The sequence below is a fragment of the Oryzias melastigma genome, linkage group LG11 (assembly GCF_002922805.2).
Source record: "Oryzias melastigma strain HK-1 linkage group LG11, ASM292280v2, whole genome shotgun sequence".
NCBI classification, from domain to species: domain Eukaryota; kingdom Metazoa; phylum Chordata; class Actinopteri; order Beloniformes; family Adrianichthyidae; genus Oryzias; species Oryzias melastigma.
Window position 1 is genome coordinate 810991 of NC_050522.1, and position 14299 is coordinate 825289.

At 40.6% G+C, this 14299-nt stretch overlaps 2 protein-coding genes and 1 long non-coding RNA gene across 4 annotated transcripts in view; 1 reads left to right on the forward strand and 2 right to left on the reverse strand.

The window, feature by feature from the left end:
• adcy2b (adenylate cyclase 2b (brain)) overlaps nucleotides 1–5309 on the reverse strand; it is a 67363-nt gene extending 62054 nt beyond the window's left edge. Inside the window, exon 1 of the mRNA XM_024257887.2 lies at nucleotides 4723–5309. Within this exon, the coding sequence (XP_024113655.1) occupies nucleotides 4723–4986 (264 nt within the window). The 5' untranslated portion in view covers nucleotides 4987–5309. The remainder of the gene's footprint in view (nucleotides 1–4722) is intronic.
• Nucleotides 5310–5313: 4 nt separating this feature from the next.
• LOC112136287 lies at nucleotides 5314–10067 on the forward strand. The gene is made up of 3 exons (XR_002917322.2): nucleotides 5314–5817; nucleotides 5944–6052; nucleotides 7655–10067. It is a non-coding gene; the product is annotated as an uncharacterized LOC112136287 (long non-coding RNA).
• A 1225-nt stretch (nucleotides 10068–11292) lies between these two features.
• The window catches only part of tent4a (terminal nucleotidyltransferase 4A), a 16643-nt gene continuing 13636 nt past the window's right edge, over nucleotides 11293–14299 (reverse strand). Inside the window, exons 11-13 of one of the 2 annotated variants that reach the window (XM_024257846.2) lie at nucleotides 13759–13917; nucleotides 13620–13673; nucleotides 11293–13278 (exon numbers count right to left, since the gene is read on the reverse strand). In XM_024257846.2, the coding sequence (XP_024113614.1) occupies nucleotides 13132–13278; nucleotides 13620–13673; nucleotides 13759–13917 (360 nt within the window). In that variant the 3' untranslated portion in view covers nucleotides 11293–13131. Of the gene's footprint in view, nucleotides 13279–13511; nucleotides 13674–13758; nucleotides 13918–14299 lie in introns of both variants that reach the window. The other variant, XM_024257844.2, reaches the window with a different exon arrangement.

Below are 14299 nucleotides of genomic sequence, written 5' to 3' on the forward strand. Positions count from 1 at the left end.
TAATACTTAACAAGCACACCTTAATATAAAGCGTTACCGGTAAATTGTGTATACTTTGATAGCGTTTGCCTACCTTCCTTGAAGGCCCAAAGCGCTTTACAATCGCAGACCCATTCACACACTTGTGGTGGCCCAGCTGGTGCCAATCTTTCACCAGAGGCAATGCGAGGTTCAGTGTCTTGCCCAAGGACACTTCAACATATGGGCGGGCAAGGCGGGAATCGAACTTGCAATCTTCGAAAAGGGGTCGACCACCGTTCCACTGCACCACGGCTGCCCCACTTTGACTATGATTTTACACCCAGACTTCCATAAGCTAATACATTTAATTCCCTTTATTAATTTTTGTGTGGTTGTGTTGTCACCACATGCAACTATGTAAAGAATAAAGCATTTCAAATAAATATTTCATTTGTTGAGGTATAGGATGTGTCTTCATAATGTTCCCTTCATTCTTCTGAGGAGTGCCTAATCTAATATTTAAAAGAATTAGTCAGAATATTTTATCATCTCTAAAATGATGACATTTTCTCACAGTGAGCTGAAAAATGTGACACACACAATGAATAAACTTTATGTCCAAACATAAAGTGGAGTTACGCCTCAAATCTTTCAAATCGCCTCTAAAAAAGAGATTCAGTGCCGCCCTGCTTGTCCCGCAGCATAGGGGTTGGTGATTAAACACCCAAGATGGGTCGTGAGTGCCACCATGACCGCAGCTCACTGGTCCACCAGAGGGTTAAATAAACCAATTTCACACAGTCAGGTGTGTGACAACTAACGAGACGTTCACTGAGACTACACCGGTACGATAGTATGAAACATTACCGCTAAAAATCTCCTGTGCAAAGAATAACATGTGGTAGAGAAACTAACGCTTCTATGGGCTTGAAATAACTGATAATAAACTATGAGGAACTATGTAAGACCAGTTCATATTGTACCTAAATGAAAATAAGTACAATGTAATAACAGCAGTGAAAGGATGAGTGTGAAACATAATTTCTGAATACGTTCAGGTTTGCTGCTTTTTTCCAGAGGCAAGCTATGGAGAGAAAATAGACTCACTCTGGTTTGTGGGTGTGTAATTCTTGATTTGTGCATAAATTAGGATTTGTGCATGTATATTCTTGATTTGTGACTCATATAATATGTTTTGTGCATAAGTAAAAAAAATACAAAACACAATTAACACATGCACAAATTAAAATTACAACAACTGGAAACTAATTCCAAATAATTTCAACACATTTTTCATAAGAACTCCTTTTCTCCAAGTTTTTTACTCATAAAAACATGCAGCACATGTCTTAAAAATAGCAATGGTGAGCTGGTGAGTTTGAAGCTCAGTTTCAGGTGGCAGTGATGTGTGATTGTTATGCACATGGCCTAACACAGAACTTCTACTGAATTGGAGTTTTTTAGCTGTTTTTATTAGGGGAGGGCATTGTATGTGAAGGAATAACAACTGTAAAAGTCCCAGATTATCTCCTGTAGCCTCATTTCAATCTGCAGTCCCCTGGCTGTTGAATTTAAAACAAATAAAACAAGCAATTAACAAAATATATGCATTATTTAATATGTATAAAAATAAACAAACACATTTATAGTGTGTAATAACAAAACAGGCATGGGCAAACATCAATGTCTGTCACTGAAATACATATCAGTAATTATATGTAATTCCTATTAATGTGTGATTGTATTTCCATGTGATCAATTTTTTACCTCAGCATCACTAAAGAGTGGAACTGGTTTGATTTGTAGCTTAACCTTAATAGAGACTAAAATATAGTTATGACCTCCTGAAAGAATTAATCACCTGTTTGGTCAACTTTAAAAATATCAGTTAACAGAGGTGGTTGAAACATTTGTGAAGAACTCCCAATAGATAACAATATTACTTTAAGTTAGTTTGTACTGAAGAGCTGGCATTTGTATCTACAGGATTTGTAGAGAAAGGGCTGCACTGAACATTCTCACAATAAGCTGTAATTAGGAGCTTTCAGGCCAGATACATTTCAACTTCCACCCGTTTTCACTTTTTCTATTAAATGCTGCCTTTGCTGAGCGCTGAGTGAATGCTGAGTATATTTTACCCATCCTGGTTAAATAACACCAAAACCCAGCCGTTTATTTAAACTTCTGTGTCAGGAGAGAGGTAGCGAGCTGCACTTGAAGATCGCGTTTCCTCTGAAAGGTTCAGTACGGTCTGGAGTTTTAAACGTTTCCATTATAAAACAGACCTATTAAGCTGCACCAAACCATACCATGTGTGGGCCCCGTCTGTTGTCCATAAATGAAATGGACTGGTTAGTGAGGAGTTACAGTTGAAACCAGTTGATTGGTGGAAGGTCATTATGACAGAAGAAAGCGTCTGTATTCCTCTTTCTCACCCACAATCTTCTCTCAAGCATGTATATATATATATATATATATATATATATATATATATATATATATATATATAGTGTATATATATTGTAGCGAAAAAAATAGACAAAATTCATATTAATTATCTTAAAAAAAGAAATTCATGAATGCAAATCCAAACTTTTTAAAGGCTAAAGAAAGACTATTTCTAGGTTTTGATCAGTAGAAAACGAGCCCAAACAACTCTTTTACTGTTAAAGTTGCGACCCCTGACCGATGGTATAGTTCACACCAGACGCGATGCGCCGCAGACCTCTGCAGCTGGCTCGCAGAGAGCAGCGATCGTTTTGACGTTTGCCGTCGGGATCCACGTCAATCCTGGCAGAGAGTTATGCCAAGAAACATGAGAAAATCAATTTTCAAAATATAACTTATTTTTCACAATAAAATACCACTATTGTCAAATGCGATCAAATTTTTTGTATCTAAACAGACTGTAGAGATGAAAATACAGTATCCCCCCTTATTTGTGGGGGTTATGGACCTTCGCGAATCAGCCGAATATATGAGAACCCCCAGTGTGCGTCCCACCCCCCAACCCCTGCGGCAGAAGAATGTCTGTCACCTTCCATTCTCCTCAAATACGATTCTGATCAGACAAACATTTACTAAAGAACATTGGAGTATTGCTCAACAGAGTTTTTTTAACCCAGAACAATAAACAGCGTACTTTACATGAGGACTGTCCCTCTGTCCCTCACTGCAAAATGTCTGCTTTGAAAAACAAGAAAAATGTACAAAAATCCGGTAAATATTGCTTAAAATAAGAAAATTTATCTGCCAACAGAACAAGAAAATTTTGCTCAAGACTTTTAAAAACAAGTGAAAATATCTAACCTCATAGGAACCACAAATATCTTAAAACTAGTATATATTTTTTACTAATATCAAGCTACTTTTGACTAATATAAACATAATTTCAAAGATTTTATTTACTCAAAATGTTCAAAATGATTCTTTAATTAAGATTTTTCAATTAAGGTTATTTTGACTTTATGCTAACTACTAGGATCTGTTTCTTGATACCAGCCAAATACACTATAAACAATAGTACTTTTCTATTCTTTGAAAATAATAATAAACTGTTGTTTTCACTATTGTTTTCTCACTGTGCATGATAAATTACTTGACATTTTTGAATTAAGGCAAAACTCCTGCATTGATCTTGGCCATACAAATGTCACATGGAGATAATGTTACTGTTGTAACTATTGAGATTCTAGGTTCAAGTGTGTTTTTATGCATAATAGGTAATAAAATTTTAGTAACAAGCCTTAATATCTTATTAAAATCATTAGGAACCAAAACTCTTAAAATAAGGGAAATTATCTGGCATAAAATCTACTAAATGAGAAGAATTATCTTACCACTAAAAATAATAATCATGTATATTCTTGTTCTAAGATGGTTCATCTCACTTAGATTTCACTTTTTGCATTGTTAAAAAAGTGCGTGCTTCTCCTTTCATCAGTTAAGTGCGAGAGGGCACCTCTATCCAGAATTTTCCAGTTTCATCCATAATAAACCCCTGCTCTGGATGATAATTATCAGGATATTTTCGAGCTCCTTCTGAGTCAGCTGATGCCATTTCTCCATGCAGGCTGGTGTGCCCTTCCCCTCCTGGGAAATTCCTGGAGCACCTTCGGAAGCAAAAGTTTCATACAAGTTTCATCTTTTTTTGTGACAAACTGGAGGAGTCGCGTGACTGAAAAAACACAGATCAATGTAGGGGGTCGACTGCTGAGCGGGGGTGTGGTTTTGGGTGTCTAAAGACACAATCAACGAGAGGGAGGCAGATGGCAGCAAGTCAAGATGGACTATGTCAAATGAAGTGTAGAAGCTCTAAATAACCACAGCTGAGCAGAAGTGCATGTTGACCGTCGAGAAAAATCTGGTGTGAACAGGAGGTGAAGCGGATTCGTGGCGTTTCCGCGTGCGGTGTGAACCCAGCGTCAGTCTCCTCAATTGTAGCATTGCTACAATGCCTTTTGGCCCAGGTCTCCCTTGAAAAAGAGATGTAACTCTCAATGGGATTTCCTGGTAAAATGTACAAAGTACCAAAAAAAGCTGCTGGATGAGCTCCATTGTTATTAGTTTCACTGCCCGTGTGCCAAGATGGTCCAACTTTGAGTGGAAACGCTCACCTGATTTGCCTGGTCCATTCTAAACCGGACCGGACTGCTCAGTGGAAACAAGCTTAAGTTGGGCTCAAACTTCACTGACTTCCTGTCATCACCTTGGTACACCACCTACATCTTCACAACCCTGTGCACGTGCACACACACTCACCAGTCCTGATGCAAAGAACACTGCCAGCAGCGCGAAGCAGGTTCCCATGACGATCAGCAGCAGGAAGACAAAAAGCGGATGCTGCTGGCTCTTTCTGTAGTACGACTCGTACAGCCAGTCCTGAGGCTTTTCACTCTCCACGCACACCTCAGCCTGGAACCTGGGACACCTGTCTGCCAGGCTCTCGGGCCCCTCAGACCCATCGCCTCCATCACTCTTCTCCAGCAGGTAGCGTCCGCGGGTCCACAGAGCCTCCTGCCACATGGGTAGCTTCCTCTACGGGAGCTTGCTTTCAAACACGTGTGCCGAACGAAGATGCTGGTCCTCTTCCTCAAACATCCACCCGCCTCCTTTCTTTTAAGGAAGTTTGCTGAGGATGGACAGCTGGAAAAACAGCCAAGCTTTCAGCTTCCTGGACCACTTCAACCTGGAGGTGACAGTCTGATTCAGGAAAGTGTGAAGACGATAGTCCTCTTGGCTCTGAAGACTGGACTGAACAGAGAGAAGATGAGACGTGCGCTCCTTCAGAATGACAGAGAGCTGGAAGCTTCTGCTCACTGCTGTGAGCTGCAGCGAGGCAACATGTTTCTGTGGTGAGGTGCAGAGGAGGACTGAGACAAACAGGGAGGGAGGGTAACAGAGCGGGAGAGAGACTGTGGAGAGAGAGAGCTATTAGTGTGTTGCACCTCAAAAAGTGGGAATTGAGATCAACATGCAAGGGGAACGCCAGCTTATGACACACGGGCGGTACTGGTGTGTGCGCACGAACAGAGGAAGCCGCGCCGAAGCATCAGAGGAAAAGAGAGCACGAGATCAGAGAAGTTTGTGTCATTATGAGTTCATGATTTTGTGATAAGGAGGATGAAAGAGAGCCATCCGGGCTGTGACAGCTGAGCTAAATCCAGAGAACAGCAGATCATGGAGGCAACAAGAATGAAACGTTACCCTACCAGCCAGATGAAAAGACAGGCAGGAAAACACACGAGAGGGGAGGAAGAGGAAGGAGAAGAAACAAAGTCAGGAAGTAAAAACACTCAGGAGACAGACAGAGTGTGGGAGGACGACAGCTTCAAATGAGGGGGGGTCTGAGTGAAGGTAATGAGTGAAAGTCTGGGATAAAAATAGGATCTAAGAACCAAAATCCCAACATTCCTCTCCTATTCCCATTTTTTTCCGTTTGTATCACACCGTGTTCCTTCTCCTCCTGCTTTTTTCATCCAGCATGTGATGCACTGCAAGGCGTGAAAATGTCACCGCAATGTGCTAAATCCACAGTTTCCTTTCACGCTGACCGCGGAGAGCCGGTGAGCAGAGTCCAGGCATGCTGCAGGTAACAACAAACACAACACTCACAGCTGAAGGATATTTTTAGAAATCGAAGGCTTTTTATTTTTGGATGAAACCTCGTGGAGTCAGAAGGAAGTTAAAGTAACAGAATGAGAGTTGATTAATCTCCTATTCAGTGTCATAGATAAAACAAAAGGATTTTTAGATCACTACAATGTAAAATGCTGTAAAACAGGAGTGTCAAACTCAATCACACAAGGGGCCAAAATCCAAAACACACTTTAGGTCGTGGGGAAAAAAAGGCTAAACATTTATTAACTAAACTTTTTCAACGTTAAAACTCTAACTTTTTAATATAATTAAGAACTAGAAGATGCTAGTGCTGATAGCTGAAAATGCTGAATCTGATAGCCAGCTTAAATATTAGCTAAATGCCAAATTAGCCTAAAAACTTAGGTTAGCCAAAACAGCTAGCATGTAGCTGAAAAAATAGCTAAAGTTTAAAATAGCCTAAAAAACTGAAAAAAGCCTAAATTAGGTAAAACAGCTAGCATGTAACTGAAATATTAGCTAAACTCTAAAACAAATTAAAGACAACAAAAAAGCTTAAATTAGACTGAAGAGCTAGCATGTAAATATCTCCAAAACAGCTTAAAAAGCTTTTTTTAAATTCCTAAGTTAGCCAAACCGCTAGCATGTAGCTGAAACATTAGCTAAACTCCAAACACCCTAAAAAAACAAGCCTATATTAGCTAAAACAGCTTGGATGTAGTTAAAATATTAGCTAAACTCCCCCCAAAAAGCCCAAATTACTTAAATTAGTCCAAACAGATAGCATGTAAATACCTCCAAAACATCCTAAAAAGCTTTTTAAAAAAGTTAGCCAAAATGACGAGCTTGTAGCTGAAATATTAACTAAAAATAGCCTAAAAAATCTAAATAAATGCCAAAATAGTCCAAAAGCTAACAGAATGCCAATTTTTAAACCTTTAAAACTGTAACATTTTAACTTAATTATGCATAATAAAAAGGCAGGAATATTCCAGAATAAATCAACTTAAACCTTAAATAACTTTCAATATTTTACTCTCCATAAAAATATATTTTGCCAAAATTATACAAGTTAGAATGATATTACATCTGCCATTTGTCATAACATCGGGCCATTAAAAACAATGAAATAAAGTGATCTGGAGGGCCGGCTCCGGCCCCCGGGCCTCGACTTTGACACGTGGTGTAAAGTGACCCAGATGATCTCTTCTGCAACATCTTGAAATCCTTCTGTGAGAGGAGACAGAAACATCTGAGGAAGAGGCTTGATTGTACTGTCTGCTATGATGGGGTAGGAAGGGAAGCAGGAGGCTGCTGGACACAGACTTCAGGCAGATTGACAGAAAAATATCCTGGTAGAAAAGCTAAAAAAAAGGCAGAAGCAGTGGAAAGATGATGTTTGCACAGGGAAAAGACAGACAAGGAAAACTGAAGCCGGACTTCTCCTTTGAGGACACTAACAAGTGATTTAAAAACAATTCGGTGGCCTGAGCCCATGAGTTTATCACCTGCTGTCTTTGTGAATATTTCAAACTGTGAGTTTGGCAAATGTCTAATGAGTGAAACAAATGTGTCTACATTGCTTTCATTTCAGTCTACATCTGCATCGTATTTGAGACAAATGGTTCTGGAACCCCTACGATCAAAACCTTCCTCAAAAACCTGTTATATACAACATGTTTCTTACATCATCCACTTTAACTGCTATTAGGATGTTTTGTACAGACAGACACTAGGACTGTTTTACCAAAGCTTCTGTTGGACGACGGCATGAGAGTGTTTGGGTTCATCTTTAGTTTAGTTTGGAATTGTCTCAGTGGAAGGTTTCGCCTTGTAAAGTGGACAAGCAACTCAAGAGCGTGTTACTGTTGATGTCAGTCTCTGAAGACGATAGAGCTTCAGGAGTAAAAGAAAGGATGTGAACCAGGACCAACTGACCTCTGAGAGAGCACTGGGCATAGAGTGGAACATTGAGGTGGACACTTTGAGAATACAAACCTATGTTCAGAGCCTCCGTGCACCAGAAGAGGAACCGTATCAGTAGTAAGTTTGATTCCTAGCACCCTTGGTTGAGACTACAACACTTCTTCTCAGAGAGTTGTGCAAGAAGGAAAAAGGTATGGGACGAAAATATTCTGGACAATCAACAAAAGAGATGGTCAAAGTGGTTGTATGTTCTGAAAAAAACTGTAAAAAAAATAGAATTTGTTTATTTTTAATATATGAAAACATTGAAACGAAGAACCTCCAGGTTTTTTTAATACACAAAAAATGAAAAAGAGGATCAACCCTTCCGCTTCCATAGAAAGTGAAAACAGCTCGGGTCCAGAAGATGCAGCAGAACTTAAAGCCCGATTCTCCAAATCTGTCTTGACATTGGGAACAAGCAGATGATACAAATCCTTTGAACAAAAAGCATTGTGACTTCTTGACCTTTGTAACAGAGAACTTCAGTACAAGAAGAGATTTGTAGATCAGCCATACAGTGACAACACCCAGATTGTGCGGTTTTGATCAAAATCTCTGTATTTTGTGTTTTTGAGTATGCTAATGATAATGAACTTCCTGTTTGACATTTATTTAGTGATTGTATCTGACACAAAGTAGGTCCTTTTTTTAATCAATTTTCTTAAAAAATGGTTATTCATGGAGTTCAATAGGAATCTGTTTCATAAAGTTTGGATCAGCAAAAATGTCAGATGTAATATGATTAAAAAATATCTCAAAATTGGTCTTTAAATCAAGACAGGAAGTAACAAATAATGGATTACTAAGTATTGTTAATCATTGAGGAACTTGGGTTTTTTTCTCAAATCTGATGGTTTTTAGATATTTTTTGGGCTTGAAAACCATGACTCTATCTGGCAACACTGAAATCCCTTTATGGAGAGAAAATAGACTCACCCCAACCCCCACCTGCATTCTTGGTTTGTGTGTAACTTTGGGTTTGTGTGTGCATAATTCCTGATTTGTGACTCCTACAATTTATTTTGTGCATTTTGTGATTAAAATTATGAAATTAAAAAATGCTATTTGCACATGCACGAATTAAAATGACAGCAGCTTGAAAATAACAGACAAATCTTTAAAAGTTACGTACAAATCGCTTATGTACACACAAATCCACATTTAAGCACAAATCTGAGGTGAGACTCTAGGAAAAAGTTTTCACCAGATATTATTTACAATCTGAGTTCAAAGCGGCTGAAAAGAAAACTGATGACCGATCATTCCCGTAGAAAAAACATCTTATTGGTGTGTAAATGCGGTTTTGTGTTTGAACGACAAGTGATTCAGGCGGGATTTTTAAAGATTTGTGTGTAATTCCGTTTCAAGATGCTGTAATTTTAATTTTTGCATGTGTAAATTTTATTCTGTATTTTCTTTTGTTTAATCATTTTTGTACTTATGCACAAAATGTATTAAATGAGTTGCTAATCAAGGATATGCACGCACAAACCCAAAGATACACACAAATCAAGAATCACGCAAGGACAAATCCAGGTACCAGGAATTTGTGAGTTCTGAGGGAAAAATCAGGTTTATTTCTGTAAATAAAACCATACTTCAGCCTCAACTTACATATACAAAGTATACCTGGAAAGCTCTGGTCTAATAAATCCACTGTACTAATCAGCTCTGGTGTTCTTCCAGAGTTCTCCCATCATTTAGTGAGAGAAACTGCTGGCAGTGGCATGAAAAGTCTCAGGAATGTATCTTCAGTGACAGCACAATTATTCCTGAAAGACTCCAGCAATTACTGCGACCTGCATGTAGACAAAGTCTGCTGATGTGGAATCCACACGTCTAAATTTAGACAGCAGCTGTAAGCCTGCTGAGGACAGCAGGGACCAGCAAGTCCACAGATGACTGGCGTTCGGAAAGGTCTTCAGAGGTGCATGAGCGCCCCCCAGTGTTCACAAAAAGAATCACACCAAAAACCCAGCCATGTGTATTTAGAACACCTTCTCTGAAGATCTGACATGTGGACAGGAAGATCTTCGTAAAGACTTCTTCAGTCTTAAATCCATTTGGTTCTGAATTGCTAAATAAAGTTTCTTTTTACTGTAACAATGTTTCATCAGTTGAATGAAGACAGACAGCAATTAAATATTTTTCCTAATCACTTACAGTAGAACAGTCTGATTGACTGTGTATCACTGCTTATTGTATGAAGGTAAATATGTGCCAAAACATACAAGTTTAATTAGTACACACACGAGCTACAATAAGTTCAATTCACACACATGTAAAAGTCAATGTGAAGTTGCAGGAAAAAGAGCAACATGTGACAAAAATGTGTACTTGTGGAATATAATTTATGAACTTGCATGACAAAAACCTTAACTTATGTGTAAAAATGTTGAAATGTGAAGAAAAGCCACACGCTCACAAGATTTAACTTGAGGTTGTGGGGAAAAACACAACTTGTAAGACTGTAGAAAAATCTTTACTTGTAGGTTCTATTTTCATCTGTAGAAGTTTCACACAAACGCTTTGGGAATCTCAGCGTTTTTGAATTTTGATATTTGTGCCAAAAGGCGGAGCTCTCGTCAGCAATCAACCAATCAGAGGACGGGGATCAGGGGGGCTATTACTTTTTCAGCAATGGCGCACCAAGCTGGAGTAAAGTCTCTTCAAAATACTCACTGTGCATCAATGCTCACTACATTAGCTAATATAAACCACAATGCATTGCGTTTGAACAATTATGCAAAAAAATGTACTTAAAAGTTTTTAAATAAACCATCAATGTTTTCATCTTATGAACACAGTGGATTCATAAATGATCATCGTAAAATGTTCATATTGATTTAGTTTTCACTTTTGTAAAATCAAAGATATAAAAAATAAAATAAAAAGCAGTGAGCATGGTGTCCAAATTGGTTTTAAAATCCAGTGCACTAGATAGTCCTGCATTGTAGTTTGATACCCGTTAGGGATCAGGGTGGGAGTTCAGACATAGTTCAGATGAGAGTAAATGAACCGGTATTTGCACCAACAGAAAAAGTTGGTAAATCTGAAAAAATAAAGTCTTAGTCTCGATGTTGGAACAGTCGTTCCTCTGACAGCAGCTCCTCCAAGTGTCGGCTGAAAAGTCAACCTCTGTTACAGGAAAGTTGTTGGGACTTGTCAAGAAGAGTTTGGTCTTCTCTTCCCTTCGTTTGCTCAACCCCATTCTAGAAATGGGAGAAACCGAAACGAGTTCAGGCAGGAACGGCACACAGCAGCCAGCGGTTTTAAAACATTTATTAAAAAAGGAAGATACAAAAAAATATTTACATAAAAATGTCCAAAAACAAAAGCCAGGCAGTGGTTCCTTCAGGCCGTTTCGAGGGGCCACCACTCACGTGAAGGAGCCAAAAGAAGACTTAAAATCTTTCAATGTTCTTACACATCGTATATTAGCAAAAGCATAATCTCAGCAGTCCGTGAGGCCTCATGCTTCTCCTTCCCTCTACGGTAACAGGAAGAGCTTGGAAAGACTTGGAGAGGTCTCCAGAGGCCCGCTGAGATGCACAGATTATCCTTAGACTGCTTTGACAGATTTGACCCACAAACCACCTTCCTTCACCGATTTCATATGAAACTCCTCATGGTGGGAAGTCTGAGCTTCCACATCCAAACCGTTTTATTTTGATCACATCGACACATTTATGAGTAATTTATGCATTGGAGCCAATTCATTACTGTTCTACGGTGGTTGGCGGGTGGGGTGTCATAATTGTCTGCTAGCAAACTGGAGGTTCAGAAACGTCCGACATGACGGTAAAAGAGGCCACTCCAATCCAAAACATCAGGTGAATGATTGATGAGCGCAGACAGAGTCTGAGCCCCAACAGAGTGCAAGTCGCGCCCCGCATGCCCCTCCCCCACGCTGCCATTAAAAACCAACAGTAATTTCTCACAGTTTCACCACTGTCACACATTACACTGAAACATCCCACCCACAGTAAAAAAATAGACTTTAAAACTTATCTGGGGGTGGGGGAGGGGTCATAAACACTTACAAAGGAGGTGGGGGGAGGGGTTACAGTTTTGGCTCGAGTCTTGATAGTCGAGTTCGAAGAGCGGTTTGCCAAAACCAGTCCCCAAGTGGGAAGTCTTCACACAGAGTAATCCACTTGCATAGTAATAATGCCGGCGTGTGTTCTGGGGGTGGGGGGTCCCGGCGCGGACGGGTTCGTGTACGCTCACGGACCGTGTCACCGTGTCCCTCACACACGAGTCGACACCAACGAAGCAAATATTTACAGGAAGTACCTGGCAATCAACTATACACAAGATTCCTGAACGGAATCAAAATCAAATTCCTCGTCACAAGGGTCCTCGGAAGAACCCCCCCCTCCCGTTTCCACGGCAACTAACCACCCCAGATTGTTGACCTTCACTCTCCAAAAGCATCAAAACTGAGTGATATTTTATCCAGAAATATTCAGAAATGTTCCTCATCACTTTTCGGCCCAGAATGGACCTTCTTCCTCATTTTCTTCCACAGAATGCCGGGGGGTGCAGCCCTGTTTCCCACTAAAATGCTAAAGGCTAACCGGGCCGAAGGACTAAACGGAAACCGAAATATTGAGATTTTTTTTTAAAGTAAAAACCTTCCCTTTTCTTTTTTTTTTTTTAGCTTTTTTTTTTGTTTTTTCCCCAATCGTCTCACCTCACCAGTAGAGTCACATTCATACAGGTGGGGGAGGGGAGGGGGGGTGTTTAAACTGGGGTCCACAGCATCCTAATGACAAAAAAAAAACAGTGATGAACATGAGGTCCCGCTAGCAAACTTAACCGTTACAAAAATAAAATAACTGTATAAAATGTTTATTTATACACAAACTTAAATAATTTCCCCCAAAAAAACCCAAAAATATATTGCACAAAAGAAAAAGTCGTGGTATAAAAACAGAGAGGTGACACGGCACCACCGACAGCTGCAGAGCAGCTTAAGTGACGTGGGCGGGGCCACCCCCCAGCAAACACTGACGAGGAAGACAATACTGGAGGTGACGTCATGAGGAGCCCCCACGTCCTGGAGGTGACCCTCCGGCCCACAGAACTCTGCTGGGGGGTCTATCTGCTCAGGCTCACTGGCAGGCTGTCTCTCTTCCTGCGTCGCCAGGAGTTACGGTGATACTGCGTGTGTCCGCGGTTGGCCGCTGCGGCGCCGTTGAGCAGCGACGGGTTGTGGAAGCCTTTGACGTTGAACTTGGCTCCGTTCTAAAAGACAGACAGAACATGATGAATCCATTTCATGTCTCTGTTGCTATGTGGAAGCAACAGAGCTCATGGAGCCGCGTTCCTCCTTCAGAATCCACTGGAGGTCATGTATCGGTCGTTATGCACCGTTTTCCATATTGGATAGAAATATTCAGGAGGAACACAAAGGAGATCAGACAGACAGTCAGGCAGGAAGAGTATCAACCTGTTCCTGTCTGTGGCGTCCAGCCTACCTTTTGGGTGTGGCTGGAGTGGGGGCTGGGCGAAGGCTGGGGGCTGGAGGGGACAGGGGCTGGGGGGGGCATGTGGAAGAAGTGGGGGAGTCCAGTGTGCATACACACCTGTCTGCCAGGCATGGAGTGCACTGTGAGACCGGCGGGCAGTGAGACGCGAGTCTGCAAGAACCAGCAGAGAACAGAGTAGAGCAGACGCCTCCAGAACATCTGACCACACATGCATGAGGCATGAACGAAGAACTACCTGAGAACCTGCAGGAAGGAGCAGATGGTGTCCTCCCAGGCAGTGCTTTCCACTCCCCATGTTGATGCATGCTGGCAGGGCTAAGCCCGTGGGGGGGAAAGATGGGTACGTTGGCACCGTTGGTTGAGGGATGGGGCATGGCAATGCTGAATCTGAGTCCTGGAGGATCAGAAAAAGGAGAAGTATGAAATAGAGATGATTTAGGACAGGGGTCCCCAAACTGCTTCTTGTGAGGGCCACATAACTGTTTTGTTCCCGATGTGGGGCCGGGTCGGTTTGTAGGTTAACAGACAAAGTGTAACAATCACAGCCTAAACGTAAACTTTTAAAATTTTCCAGAAAGCAACACATAGCCAAATTAAAATAATTCATTTTTTTAATTTTCAAAGAAAATTACAATATCAAAACATTAAAAAAACTACTTATATAGCATTACCTGTGATAATGCTAGTGTGAATGCTGTAAGCTGAATGTGGTTACCGGTACTGAATATGCTGAAACTGATAACTAAAGCTGAAGCTGATAGCTGAAAATGCAGAAG